General features: G+C 39.9%; 1 protein-coding gene across 3 annotated transcripts in view; it reads left to right on the top strand.

Annotated features, from left to right (window-relative positions):
- Nucleotides 1-13728, top strand: part of PGM1 (phosphoglucomutase 1) — a 79857-nt gene that overhangs the window by 34707 nt on the left and 31422 nt on the right. For all 3 annotated transcript variants that reach the window (XM_037827021.1, XM_037827020.1, XM_037827022.1), the window contains exons 2-7: nt 3410-3572; nt 3918-4064; nt 5488-5613; nt 7916-8106; nt 9332-9486; nt 11970-12085. In XM_037827021.1, coding sequence (XP_037682949.1) covers nt 3410-3572; nt 3918-4064; nt 5488-5613; nt 7916-8106; nt 9332-9486; nt 11970-12085 — 898 coding nt within the window. The remainder of the gene's footprint in view (nt 1-3409; nt 3573-3917; nt 4065-5487; nt 5614-7915; nt 8107-9331; nt 9487-11969; nt 12086-13728) is intronic.

Raw genomic sequence — 13728 nt, 5'->3', positions numbered from 1 at the left:
CTCTGCATATATCTAGACTGGTGAATGGATCTGGTACACTGTCCCCTTTGCTGTGATATATTTGGCTTCATTTCATTTTTGTGTGGAACTGAAGGATGTGGAAGAGGTGGTGAGAATGTGTAATTCGGGCAGATCCTATAGACTTGCTCAGATTTACAGTCTGAAGCTTTGCTAAATAATACATTGAGGTGATAATAATTGACTAAATATGGTAACTGCCTATTTGTCAGAGTTGCAGCAGCCCAAGCAGTATTTTCAGGTCTTTTCAAGGGCATTGCTTATTGCATTTAAAGCAGTCATGCTACCCAACTGACTGACTTAAAATATTTAGTAGGCTGATAAAGTACTTTAACCTGATGAAACCTAACAAATCCAATGTGGTTTGATTTCTTCTTTTTCTAACGTATCCTAAATTGTGACTATTTTAACACCCCTTGTGGGAGGTACACCTATCACAACTTGAAGACAGGCCATCAGGGAGGAAACCTAAAGGAAGGATTCCTCAGATTTTGGTAGAAGTTAATGTTCTTTCCTCACTTTTGCCAGTACCCCCTTGGATGCAGGAGCAGATTCCTGGAGTACTTTTCAGCCTAGTGAACTAAATGGAGATCATTTTTTTTCTCTTTAGTACATCTTTATCTGGTGCACTTAGGGAATATAGGATATAATCTTCCTTCATTAGGAGTTTCTCTTTGTTCTCGTTTGTGTAGAGCTGTTTGCATTTACAGGAAACTTTAATGCACAAAATAAGACATTGATGAGGCTCCATATAGAATACTGATATTGCATTCAGCCCCTAGAGCTGTTAGATGTAAGTTTAGAAATGAGAGAAGAACCCATGGGTATGACCAGCAATACAGAGAAAATGGAACTTAGTTTTTTATGGAACGCAAGAAAACATCAGACCCTATTTCCAATTAAAATGGAAAATTAAAATTTATAAATAAATATTTATATTGGGGGACAGTGAGATATCCAGTCTTGTGGCATGACATGAGTTACTTGGACGGGAGTAATGGGAGAGGAGGAAAGCCTGGAGGGGCTGTATGATGATGTGCTCTGGGTGCCAGGCTGAGGGCATTATCTCTAATTTGCACTTGATTAGGCACTTGGGAGCCAGGGAAAGTTTTTGAGTAGAGGAGGAACATAGAACTACAATTTAGCAAGATGTGAACAATTTAGCAAGATGTAGATGGGCCTGAGTAGGTGGGATAGATTCAGCCAGGTTAGGAGAAGGGAGGTATAGGTGGGAACGTAGGGGAGATTGAGTCAAGAGCTGTCACAGTGTTCAGGCATCTTTAGGGGAATGAGGGTGATAGAGTAATATCTCTTCAATATCAGGTTGAGGAAAGAGTATTCTCTGGAGCTGAAGTACTTTGGCCAAAGGTACCTCTTCCTGGACTCAAAAAGAAAGAGAAGCTACCCTGGACCTCCCTTGCTTCTATTACTTGACTTTCCTTCTTTATCTTATCCCTTGTTATATGTTATAAACCCTTCCGTCTGGGACCACTAAAGGCTGCAGATCTCATCAGAAGAAATAGCAGAATTCAGGGACAACTTGGGGGGAGGCATAGCTTCATATTCATTAGTCTCCCCTTCCACACTAAGTACATACAAAACCTAAGTAAAAGTCTGTGTGCTTGATGTGCAGATACAATTACCAGATAATTCTGCCAGCTACTCTGGCTGATTAAACTGCCTCCCTCATGCCCCTCCTTTAGAAATTCTGGAACTACCCAACCATAGGCTTTTATTTATACCTGGAAACTGCTGGAAGGGTGAGATGTCACCATTCCGACTGCACTGTCAGGAGATTTCAAGGCTTTTCCCCATTATGGTCACTAATTTGCCATGTGACATTGTCATGTCTTCTACTCCAGTGCCTGACATAGCACCTTCCCATAAATATTTGTTATTATTGCTATTAGATGAATGAAAGAATGAATGAATGGGAAGGATCGTGACAACTCTGGACATCAGTTTCCTCATCCATATGATGAAACTTGGAAGGTACAAATGCAAGAATGGATCAAAAGTGCTATAGGATGTAGAAAGCACTCTGCAGCTCAGTAGTAATCATTAATATTGATTCCATACCATCTGCAGGTTCCTGTAGTCTGTATAAGAAGCTAACTACAGCACCTACCCTGGCCATTACCATTTCATTGGAGAAGTAGGACAGAAAAAATAGCGCAGCTACAACAAAAATTGTTCGGCAGTATATATATATATGAGAGCCAGGAGGTGACTGAAGTGAACCAACTGCTTCCTGGCAGGTGACTGGTAGTGAGAGTTTAAATTATAGGATAGTCATGTTTTCTGTGACCTATAGGAGGATGGCAAAGATAATAGCCCCAGGAAAGCTTTCCCAGGGAGTCCAGGTATCTCATTGGCATTTCAGCATTAGAAACCCATCTTCCTCTATCAACTCACTTCTTCAACCATATTTATCTTGGGTGGGACCAAAAAAAAAAGGAAAATTTGAGAATATTCCTTTCCCTTTCTTCTCTCAGTAGGAGAAGGGAGAGAGGGCACATCCTCCCATTTCATAAATCCTTTTATAGCAGTATGTTGGAGGAACTGACAGAATATCTTCCTTCTTTTCCAACATGGGTCATGTTGAAACAGATATAAATTACTGTCATTTTAGCAAAGGAAGTTAGGAGCTGTGCTAACTTCATCTGTGTGAGATTTGGGAAGGTGAGTTAAGAATGCAGCAAAAGTATCACCTGCATCACTTTCCTATCGGTGGTTCTAGCTGGTTTCCTCAGCCATAACTCTCAGCATTCTTTGCCTTAGTCCCACAAGGTAATCTGTGTACACTCAAACATGGGTAGGTATGTCCTGCTTTGAAGAAACGCACTATATGAAAATGCAAACTTAACTGGAAAGACAAATTGATGACATGAATTTTATAGTATCCTTCATATAAATTTCACCTTTTTTTTTTGCATGGAAAAAAATTTATTTAATAAAAGCCTTCCATTTAGGTAAAATCCCCTTAACTAGTTAAGCTATATCCTTCTTCCCAAAGTAGGTTGAAAGGATAATTATAGGATAAAAATGTGAATTTTCACACAATTTTTCAATGTATCAAAATTATGAACCTGGTCTGGAAAAGCTGTGCTTTGAATATCATATATTTTCTTGCCAGAGCCTTTTATCACCACCAGAGCGCACTGTTCTAAATCTTCGAAAAACTGTCTGAAGGAATGGCTCTGTTCAACAATTTGATTCTACTTTAGTAATACAGTGGAAACCATCCAAGCTGTACATGTTCATAGAAAAAAATGTTTTCTGGTCCAATAGGATTTTTCTTTGTCCACCTGCGTGTTGTGCTGGTGTTTCTGTGGGGTAGCTCTGTGTATTTATTGATGTTAAAGTATGTGTTCTGGATTTCTTCTCCCAGATTGGTCGCTTGGTCATTGGGCAGAATGGAATCCTCTCCACCCCTGCGGTTTCCTGCATCATTAGAAAGATCAAAGCCATTGGTGGGATCATTCTGACAGCCAGCCACAACCCAGGAGGGCCCAATGGAGATTTTGGAATCAAATTCAATATTTCTAACGGAGGTGAGTCTGCTTGTCATTTTGAGAACAGTTTTACATTCAGCAGGATACACCAATAACTGAGTGCTTGTGAGGCCAGGGTTCTGGTCCTGACCCTTAGCAAGGGGATTCTTCATTTCCTTTGGGTGAAATCAAGATAGTTCTCATTCTGTTGTACCTGAATGTGGGGAGCCTTGCACATATGATCATCAAACATGCTGTTTTCTTTTTTTAAAAAAATCCTCCTACTTCACTGCCTGGATGATGAAATGGTGGACAGAATAGTGAAAAGGAACTGATGAGCTTTGTATTCTTTGTGTATTCTTGTCAGCAGCAGAAAATGACCCACTGTTTGCTGTTCATTCCCAGGTCCTGCTCCGGAAGTGATAACTGATAAAATTTTCCAAATCAGCAAGACAATTGAAGAATACGCAATTTGCCCTGACCTGAAAGTAGACCTTGGAGTTCTGGGAAAACAGCAGTTTGACCTGGAAAACAAGTTCAAACCCTTCACAGGCATGTTTACTTTCTCTCCCCCTCTGGCCCACTGCCATTTCTAACTTGAGCAATTTGCCTTTAAAGGTACTAATAAAGTGGGTCTGCATGTTTGGAAAGATTGTGGTCACTAAGCTTTGCATACATTAATTAGCAGGTCTGGAATTGGGGCTGGGAGGCTAGAGACCTGCCAGTGATCGGCTGTACGACCTTGGGTAAATCTTTCCAACTCTTTGGGCCTCAGTTTCCATACCTCTGAAACATATGGCCTTGATTAGAAGGTCTCTAAGATTACATTAATAGCTAACATTTATTGAACTCTTGTTTTGTGCCAAGCTCTTTACATGCATTATCTGATTTTATTCTCAGAATAGCCCTGTGAAGGCAGCACAGGTTTTCCAGATACGGATACAAAGGCTCAGAGAGGTTAAGGAACAGGATAAAAGTTAACACAGTCAGTAAGTGGTAAAACCTGGATTCAAATTCAGTTGTGAATGATTCTGAAGCTTGGGCTTTGATTTTTTTTTTTCCTGCCCTAACAGTTAGTAAAATTAGACAAGGTGATTTTTTTTGGCCAGAGTGAACACCGCATAGGCAGTTGTGGTTAACGTTTTATTGTTGAGTTCCAAATATTAAAATAATTGAAGGAATAAATGTTTATAAATCCTTCATATTAATAAAATGAAAATGAGATGTTTGGCCATGTGACTTGCATTTTGACTTTGTCCTGGTATGTATTCTTTCCTCTGGACTGCATCTCTGTGGAATGCATGTTTTGTTTGAACCTACCCAACGAGAACTGACAATTGCATCATTACAAAGATGTAGTGACACTTTGGTACATCTTAAAGATGTTCTTGAGGTTCAAAAAACACCAGTGGGGAATTTCTTAAACTTTCCAAATATTTAGATCCCTGAAATCCAACAATAACAACAACAATAATTTCCTATATTTGTTTTATTCCTAAATTTAGCAGTGCATGTGAAAACTGATTTCAGTAAAAAATTTTTTCGTGCTTTTTACCATTTCTTGACGGCAATAGAGCTGGAAAAAGGCACTATGTTTTCTGTTATCCGTGACCCTAAAATACAGTTCTCATGGAGATAGATAGGTAAGCAATATGGCAGCATAACACAGATTATAGTCAGACAAAGCTCAGTCAGAAATAGCCTCTGTGCCCCATTCCAGCTGTGTGGGTAAGTTACGTAACTTCTCAGACCTTGAGTTTTCTCATCCATAAAATAGGACTAATAACATTTACCTCTCAGAACAATTGTTAGTATTGAGGAAGATATCATGTTAACACTCTGGCACATTGGAGCTGCTCAATAATTGTCCTTATGAAATAGCTATTGCAGGTTTACAGCAGCATAATCATTTCAGAGTATAATATTTCTAAATGTGTTCAGCCCTTCTGACTTTTAACATTGATTGTTCTCACAGTGGAAATTGTGGATTCGGTGGAAGCTTATGCAGCGATGCTGAGAAACATCTTTGATTTCAATGCCCTGAAAGAGCTGCTTTCTGGCCCAAACCGACTAAAGATCCGTATAGATGCCATGCATGGAGGTATGGGGCCATTTCTCTTCAATTCCCGTTTCTTCATGTCATGAAGCTGATCTCTGATACGCAAATCATGGCACTTTGACAAGTCTTTTCCCAAGTCTCTCTTCTTAACAGTTTTTTTAAACAGTTATTTCTGCAATCATTTCAGAGTTTTAGTCACACAGGTAAAAATCTGATTGTATACAGCAAACATATTCAAGACTTTCGTCATGGTACGTTAGCCTGGAGGTCAGCGGTTCCACATTAAGCATTAGGAAGTAGGTTTTGAGTAACATGCAACTGTTGTGGACTCTCCTTCCCCCTCAGAAGATTCCTTCTGTTCTTCCTGAACATCCCATCTATTTCCAAGGGTGAACACTCTCCTGAGCCCCATGCCTCCACTCCCCTGCCCCCACATGCTCCTTTTCAGAAGGGGGCTAGAACAAGCTGAGGATTAAATTGAGGTACAGCAGGATGTGTGTCTCCCCACTACTTCCTCTGTGGGTTGTGTGGCCAGGTCAGTAGAGATGGCAGTGGTAATTGTGAACCAGAACCATTGGGTTCAGCACATGTAGGAATATAGGAATTCCTGGGAACATAGGTTGTGTGTGTGTGTGTGTGTGTGTGTGTGTGTGTGTGTGTGTGTTAATAATTTTAGAATCTTTGAGAGGCAAGGATTCTCTCTGGTGTTGGAATCTAACTTCCTTCCTGGTTGAGAGATACTTTCTGCCTGTGCCTGGACCCTTTTGGTAACGCTATTCAGGGCATCTTGTTATACCACAAAGCCACTGTTAGGAAACCTTCTAGTGGGCTGCAGTCTTCATCCCTGGAACTTTTCTCCTTGGGTCCTCTCTTGCCCTCTGGACTCACACAGAATGGGTCTACTTCCTTATTCATACAGAAACCATCCTGTCATATCAAACCATTCAACAGACATGCATTGATTATCCACTATGTATACTGGGCAGAGAACTTCCTTCAAAGAGCCTACGAAGCTGTAGGTGGGTAAACAACCATCCACTGCACGGCCAGGAAAAGGAGGATTATAGAAAAATGTCAAGTATTCTCATTGAGGCATGCAAGAAGGCATGATTTGACCGGGGTTTTCAATTTTTTGAGAGAAAGATCTAGAATGATAGAAAATTAAGTGCAAGTCATTCCTGCTAAGGCAACAGATATAGCAAAAACATGAAAGCTTAAAAATTGATGTCACATCACGGGAATGAGGAAAAGCCTTGGCTGGCATGAGAATGGGGCTTGTGGTGGGATACTGGGTAGGAGAAGCTGGTCATAAAGTAGACATGTTTTCTCCAGGCCTTTTGGTTGTTCCTCTAATGCCTGTGTCTGTGTCCCTAAGGGCCCCAGCTCTTATAGTGGCACCTGATAGGAGACACTCATTCTACACTGCTCTCACCTCTGTGGTGTGTACGGGGTCAATACCTTCCTTGATGCAAGCATATAGCAGCATTTTAGAAGTGAATTTTCTTGGTCATTATACAAAATGTCTCCATAAAAGGATGTGACTAGTTTTTCTGTTTTGTTGTGTTGTTTTGTTTTGTTTTGTTTTGTTTCTGGCTTGTTTGTTACTGGGTTTTGTGTGTTTGTTTTTAACCAGTTTGTCAGACAGCTTGATGTAGTAAGGATTTTAAATCCCAGCCCCCACTCTTATTAGCTGTGTAAATTTAGGCAAATGTCTTAATTTCAGAATCTTAGTTTCTTATCTATAAAGGAGATGATAATCATAATGCAAGCATTTATAACATATTTGCCAGATACTCTTCTAAGTGCTTGATATCTATTAACTCATTTAATCTTCATATCAACCTAAGCTACAATTATTATCCTCATTTTTCAGATGGAGAAATTTCAGATGGCAGAGAGATTAAATAACTTACCCAAAGTTGTAGAGCCAATAATTAGCAGAGCTGGGATTTGAACCCAGGCACTCTGATTCCAGAGTCCAGGCTCTTAAGCACTAAGCTTTGTTTGAAGGATTGAAAGAGAAAGGATTTGAGAAGCACCTAGCACAGGTGTGTAGTAGGTATGTCCTCCATAATGGTTAGCTCCCTTCTGTTTCCCCATTCTTTTCCCCATGAACTGGCCTCCACCATTTCAACCTAATCTCTGATTATTTCCTTTTGTGGACCTTCTACTCCAGTTACAATCCTCTTTCTGACCACTAGCCCCTGACTGCAGTGTGCACATTCGCATCGTTGCTCACACCATTCTCCTCTCTAGGATACCTCTGCTTTGCCCCCCTAGCCTCACATTCTTTAATAAGATTTATTTTCTAATTCTTCGTACATTCATTTGGTGCTTTACATAGTTGTGGGACCGTATGTGAAGAAGATCCTCTGCGAAGAACTCGGTGCCCCTGCAAACTCAGCAGTTAATTGCGTTCCCCTGGAGGACTTTGGAGGCCACCATCCTGACCCCAACCTCACCTATGCAGCTGACCTGGTGGAGACCATGAAGACAGGAGAGCATGATTTTGGGGCTGCCTTTGATGGTGATGGGGTGCGTACAACTGCCTTTAAGTGATCTCTGATACAGGCCAAGCAGATCCTGCAGTTGGAGAAAAACCCCCAGGACAATGCCAGACCCAGGATCCCTCATTGCAACTGGGGGCAGAACTAAATTATCAGAAGACCCTCTTGAACAGAAACAAGAGTCCTTGAAACGTAACCTCTGTGTTTAATTCAGACATTCATGTTTGCTAAGAGTGGCAGGATGATTAGGTCCCAGTCATGATGTAATGACTGGTGCTTCATTAACTGGTTGGGTTCTAGATAGCTGTTCTAAGATAAGATTCTGCTCTCAGCCTGGCTGGCTACTTATTCAATTTTCAAGAAAGAATTTTGGTCTTCTAATATACCCTGTCCTTCATTCACATTGGTTGAATGATTCAACTCTAATTTTATAGTCTATGAAGAGTATAATGAAAAAATTAACTTTATCCTCTCTCTACAGTTAATTTTTTTTTCTTACAGACAAGCTCTCTTATTTACATTGGTGAATATGTAACAGAAAAGGAAAAGACTGTCTAATTCAGGTTGTGGCTTTGGTGTCTGACAGATAGTAGGTGCTCTATATGTTTACATAGTGAAAACAGCTTTTTATTGTTGTTATTGTTCTTTAACATCAGCTAGAATCCATTATTTCCTGAAAAATAATTTTTCTCATATCAAAATACTCTCAGTTCATTGAGTACCCACTATGTACCAGGCACCAAGGAAGCAGTGAAGGTGGCAGCATATTTTGTTGGGAGCAGCACCAAATGGAGGTGCCATGATTTAGAAGTTCTTCCTTGAAGAAGTCTGCCTTTGTTCTTCAAACGATGCCTGGTAGACCTACCAAACTGTGTAAACAGCTAACATTTCCTCTCTCAGTGCCTTCTCTCTTCTCCTCTGGGAGAAAGGTGATTGGTTCCAGAGTTTGGACGAGGCCTAAGCAGGTTAAAGTTAGCTGGCTTCTGGAGGAAGAAAGTGTTTGGCTCAAAAGGAGCTTGAGCTTGCACTTTAATTGAAACCAGTTTTAACTCGGGCACAGAGGTGACTTTGGCCTGGTAGTACTGTGCAGATCCATTAAAAATAAAATCCAGTGTTTCAGACCCAAAATGAATAAATGTTACCTGTTTTTAATTTTATAGTTTTAAATTTATAAAGCCTCTACATAAAAGAGTTCCTTTTTTTTCCAGCAGTTTGACTAAAAGGACTTCCTTTTAATCCCCTTTCTCCCAAAGGATCGGAACATGATTCTGGGCAAGCATGGTTTCTTTGTGAACCCTTCAGACTCTGTGGCTGTCATTGCTGCCAACATCTTCAGCATTCCATATTTCCAGCAAACTGGGGTCCACGGCTTTGCACGCAGCATGCCCACGAGTGGTGCCCTGGACCGGTAGGTCTATCCATTCCCTTGGCCCTCCTTGTCTCTGACCATCCTGGGCTTCACCATGCTCTACACTGTGCTGGGACACCCCACCCACCCCCTCTTTCAGCTTAGGCATCTGATGCAAAGTGTGTGCTACGTAAATAGTTATTGTTTGAGGAAGTAGATGAAGCGTTTTCTGGATTAGATGTCCTCTGTGCTCCCATAGCATCCCATACTTCCTCCATCCCAGCATTTACTGTACTGTGTTCTGATAGCCTGTTTAATTGACTCTCTCCTCTGTTAGACTATAAGTGTCTACAGTGATAATACAGGGAAAAAATGCTATTATTCACCATTCTAAACTCTGCCTGACCACAATGCTTGGCACATATTAGGACATACATGCATACATACACACACTCGCATGCACACGTATATAAGTATATATACATATATATAGTTTTTTTTTTTAATGAATAACTGGATGGATGGATGGAGGCACTTCCATTGGCACCAAGGGCAACATTCTAGAGGATCACTTTCCTTTAGCAGTATGCATAGAATTTGGGTGAAAGAGCAAGTTTAAGTAATTTCAGTGTTTCCAAAGAACTTTCACAGAAATTTTCTTCACCCACCCTCATTGGATGCCCATGCATATACAAACACAGTAAATTTTCATTTGTCCAGAATCTAAATACACAGAAAGCTCAAGTAGGTAAAAAGAAAAATTACCTTCAGCTTTTATAAGAATGAGAGAAACCAATGACAATGAATAGCTGACATATCCGATTTGCTTATTTGTATATTTATTACATATTACTTCATTGTACAAAAGCTTTAAGGTGGCTTATGAGGCCACTTCTAAAACTATTGAAAAATAAAAATAATAACAAATGAGGACCAGGATAAATAGTAATCAGAAAATGCCAGGTACCCAGTAAATGTTTGCTGAATGAAAGGATAAAGAAAGAAAAAATGAATGAATAGAAGGTCAAGCCCAGGGAGGAAGGCAGAAGGTATATATCTAGGCTTTTATAATAATAGCTAGTATTTATTGAGCATCACCTTGTGCCAGACGCTAAGTACTTTACATGTTTTAAGATATTTAATTCTCAGACCAACTCCAGAGATAAATGCCATTAATAGCTCCATTTTGTAGGTGAAAAGAAAAGGACAAAGAAGGTGAGTAACTTGCCAAGGGTCACCCAGCTAGTAAAGGATGGAGTCAGTATTTGAACCCAGGGTCTCCTCTGAACCCCTAAGCTATGAGTAGTTTCCTGTGGGTTTCTACAGAATTAGTGCTGACTTCATTTCAGCTAATAAGAAAATAATGGCTAATACCTGTATAGTAGTTTGTAATTTTATACAGTGTTTTTACATTTACCAACTCAACTGATCCTCACAGCAATCCACATTTTACAGTAGAGGCAACCAAAGGGCAGAGAGAGCAGTCTTGTCCAATCAGGATCCCACAGCCCAATCAGAGCTGGAATTAGAAGCCAGGCTCCTGCCTCCATCTGAAGTCATGAGCTGCTTGTGGCCATGCTATTGCACATTAGACCTATTGCCTCTTTAAATAGATTCTGTGTCATCCAAGAATGGCTTAATTCCAATTTTTGGAAAAATTTATAATCCACATATAGAATCTCAACTTCATTAGCCAGATAAAGATTTATTGTACAGTTTTCAAAATCATAGATTTAATTTTCCTAAGATGTTAGAATCCAAACATGACATTGCTTTGCTAGGAATAAGGCAAGCATTTTGGAAAGCAAATCTTACTAAAACACTGAATAAAACTTATCAGATAATTTTTTTTATTCAAAGAGAATGTAATCTTAAAAAAAAAAAGTACCTCAAAAAAGGTTTTAAATAGTCTAAAGATATATGGGGAGAAGTAAAAGGTTTGTTGGAGAGGGAAGGGGACCACTGATCAGTGGGGGTGAAGCCAGTGCAAATGGGGGACCCCTTGGGAACTTACCCTGTGAGTACTCCTGGAGAAATGAAAAGAGCAGTTGGTCAGCCTGGCTGTGTGACCTTGGGCTGATCATATAGCATTAGGGGCCCAGTTTCTTTCTCTGTGAAATACTAACCTCTCGGACTAATATTCTATGACTCTTAATATTTCAAGTGCATTAAAACATTATTCTTTAGTTCTTATTAAATGGTTATAGAGGCAGTCTGTCTCCACAACACACAGGTTTAAATAGGCTAAAAAAAAAAAAAACAGATGTGCACATTTTGCTAGTTGTTTCTTCTAAAATAGTAAACTCAGTAATCTGAATTAATTCTTTCTTCTTCCTCTTCTCCCTTCTCCCCCGAATCCACCTATAATAGCCCATTGTGCACAAGTTCTTTCTTATGGCTTTCCACAAATCTTAGAATTATGTATACCTCTAAGCAATGCTAAATGGGACCCTTGATTACAATAACGGTTGCTATTTTCCATCCCTCACATAGCTATGCTAACAGTCCTGCTGTGATGTAACTTTGATTTCATGCCTTTGAAGGGTGGCTAATGCTACAAAGATTGCTTTGTATGAGACCCCAACTGGCTGGAAGTTTTTTGGGAATTTGATGGATGCAAGCAAACTGTCCCTTTGTGGGGAGGAAAGCTTCGGGACTGGTAAGTGTGCATTCCTGTGCTAACATTTTCTTGCATGTAAACACTTCTTGCAGTGAAAGCCTAGACTGCTAAGGCAGCACTGAAATAGCAACTGTAGCTGATGTGTCCTAAATCAAGACACAATTTATTTATAACAACCCTAATGAAGTGTACACATTTGAAAAGCCCTGAGCACATTCAGCCAGAAAGGCTAATTTTACATTCAGAGGATCACATCTACTAAGGCAGGAGGTTTGGGGGCCTCCTCAGCGGCATGGTCATTGAGTCCATAGGGATTAAACAGAGTGATAAACATGTTTTTCTCCCCTCAAGTGATCAAGGAAACCTTTATAAATGTTTTCATTTCTGGGAAGAAATATGGTGGAGTCAGTTTTTCGTTTTTATTTAAGGGGAGGTTTCAGCACAGCATTAAATCTTTCTCTTTAAAAGGCTCAAGTTTTCTATAGCAACATGTCATGATTTATCAAAGCTAAATGAAGGGAGACTAGACTCTTAGGGTGGAACTAAGTTGCTACGTGATCAAGAAATTAAAAATATGCTCTTGTCCATGAGGGTGTATATATAAATTGTAGTATAGTAAAAAAGTGGAATATGGTGTGCTCTGGGGGTGACCCAAGACCCTTACACCCTACTTTCCATGCTTTCTGTCCTCCTCTGTGCCTCCTCTGTGCCTGCCCAAATATTGGCCTTATGTCCCACCTCCTTCATGATCTTTCCTACTATCCATCCTACCTACATCAATCTCTTTTCTAAAGAAATTGGGCATGGCCATGACTTTTCCTTATGTGGTGGGTTGTAAAGTACTTCAGTGGCCATAACTTTTCTCCTATTCTGTCTCTGCCCAATATTTTGTAGTGAAAGGATGCAAAAGACCTTCTTGGTCCTTCAATACTCTACTGCTACCTTTTAGCAAAAAATAAAAAAAAAAATTTAAAATCAAAGTTCAAAACAAGCATTATATAGCCTTGCAATTGAGTTGTAATTCATGCTAGTTTAAGCAGAAAAGAATGCTGATTTCATTTACTTTCTGCAAGTCTGGGTAGAGTGGGTAGAATGAGCTGGCAAATTTGAGGCCAATATTTACAAAGTGCTAAGCAATTTAATATTGTTGAGGAAATGGTAATGCTCCCTGGCAATGAATTGACTTGATAGAATCAGAGTGTATTAAGAAAGATGGATGAGTCTTAGGGTTGACCTGTATCCACAAAGAAGGCTAAACAATTTCTCAGGAGTCTAAGTCTTTGGTCATAGATTACATGGCTACTGCTTAGTCCTGAAGTACTTCATATAATATGGATAATGCCACGTTACTCCACAGGATACTCAATAAATGTCTAATGAACCTGTAAGGTGGTTTTCTCCCATGAGATTTCCTTCAGTGCTCTCCAGTCAAGGTTTGATATCATTCTTTCTTCTTTCTAGATGAAGATGTCTTTAAAGGCAGGTACCATGTCTACACCTTTGGTTACCTGCCCCATTGGCCTATATCAGTGCTGAGCCTAGGGAAAGACCAGTATAACGGAGAAGTCTAGGAGCACATTTCCAAGGATATTGGGAAGAATACTAGCTCCATGAGCAGGTTCTGGGGTCATGGAAGTTTGGGAAACTTGGGATACGCCTCTCTGTCTGTCCTGGTTATTAAC

Source organism: Choloepus didactylus, chromosome 2 (assembly GCF_015220235.1).
Source record: "Choloepus didactylus isolate mChoDid1 chromosome 2, mChoDid1.pri, whole genome shotgun sequence".
Lineage (NCBI taxonomy): Eukaryota > Metazoa > Chordata > Mammalia > Pilosa > Megalonychidae > Choloepus > Choloepus didactylus.
This window is presented reverse-complemented; position numbering and strand designations above follow the sequence as displayed.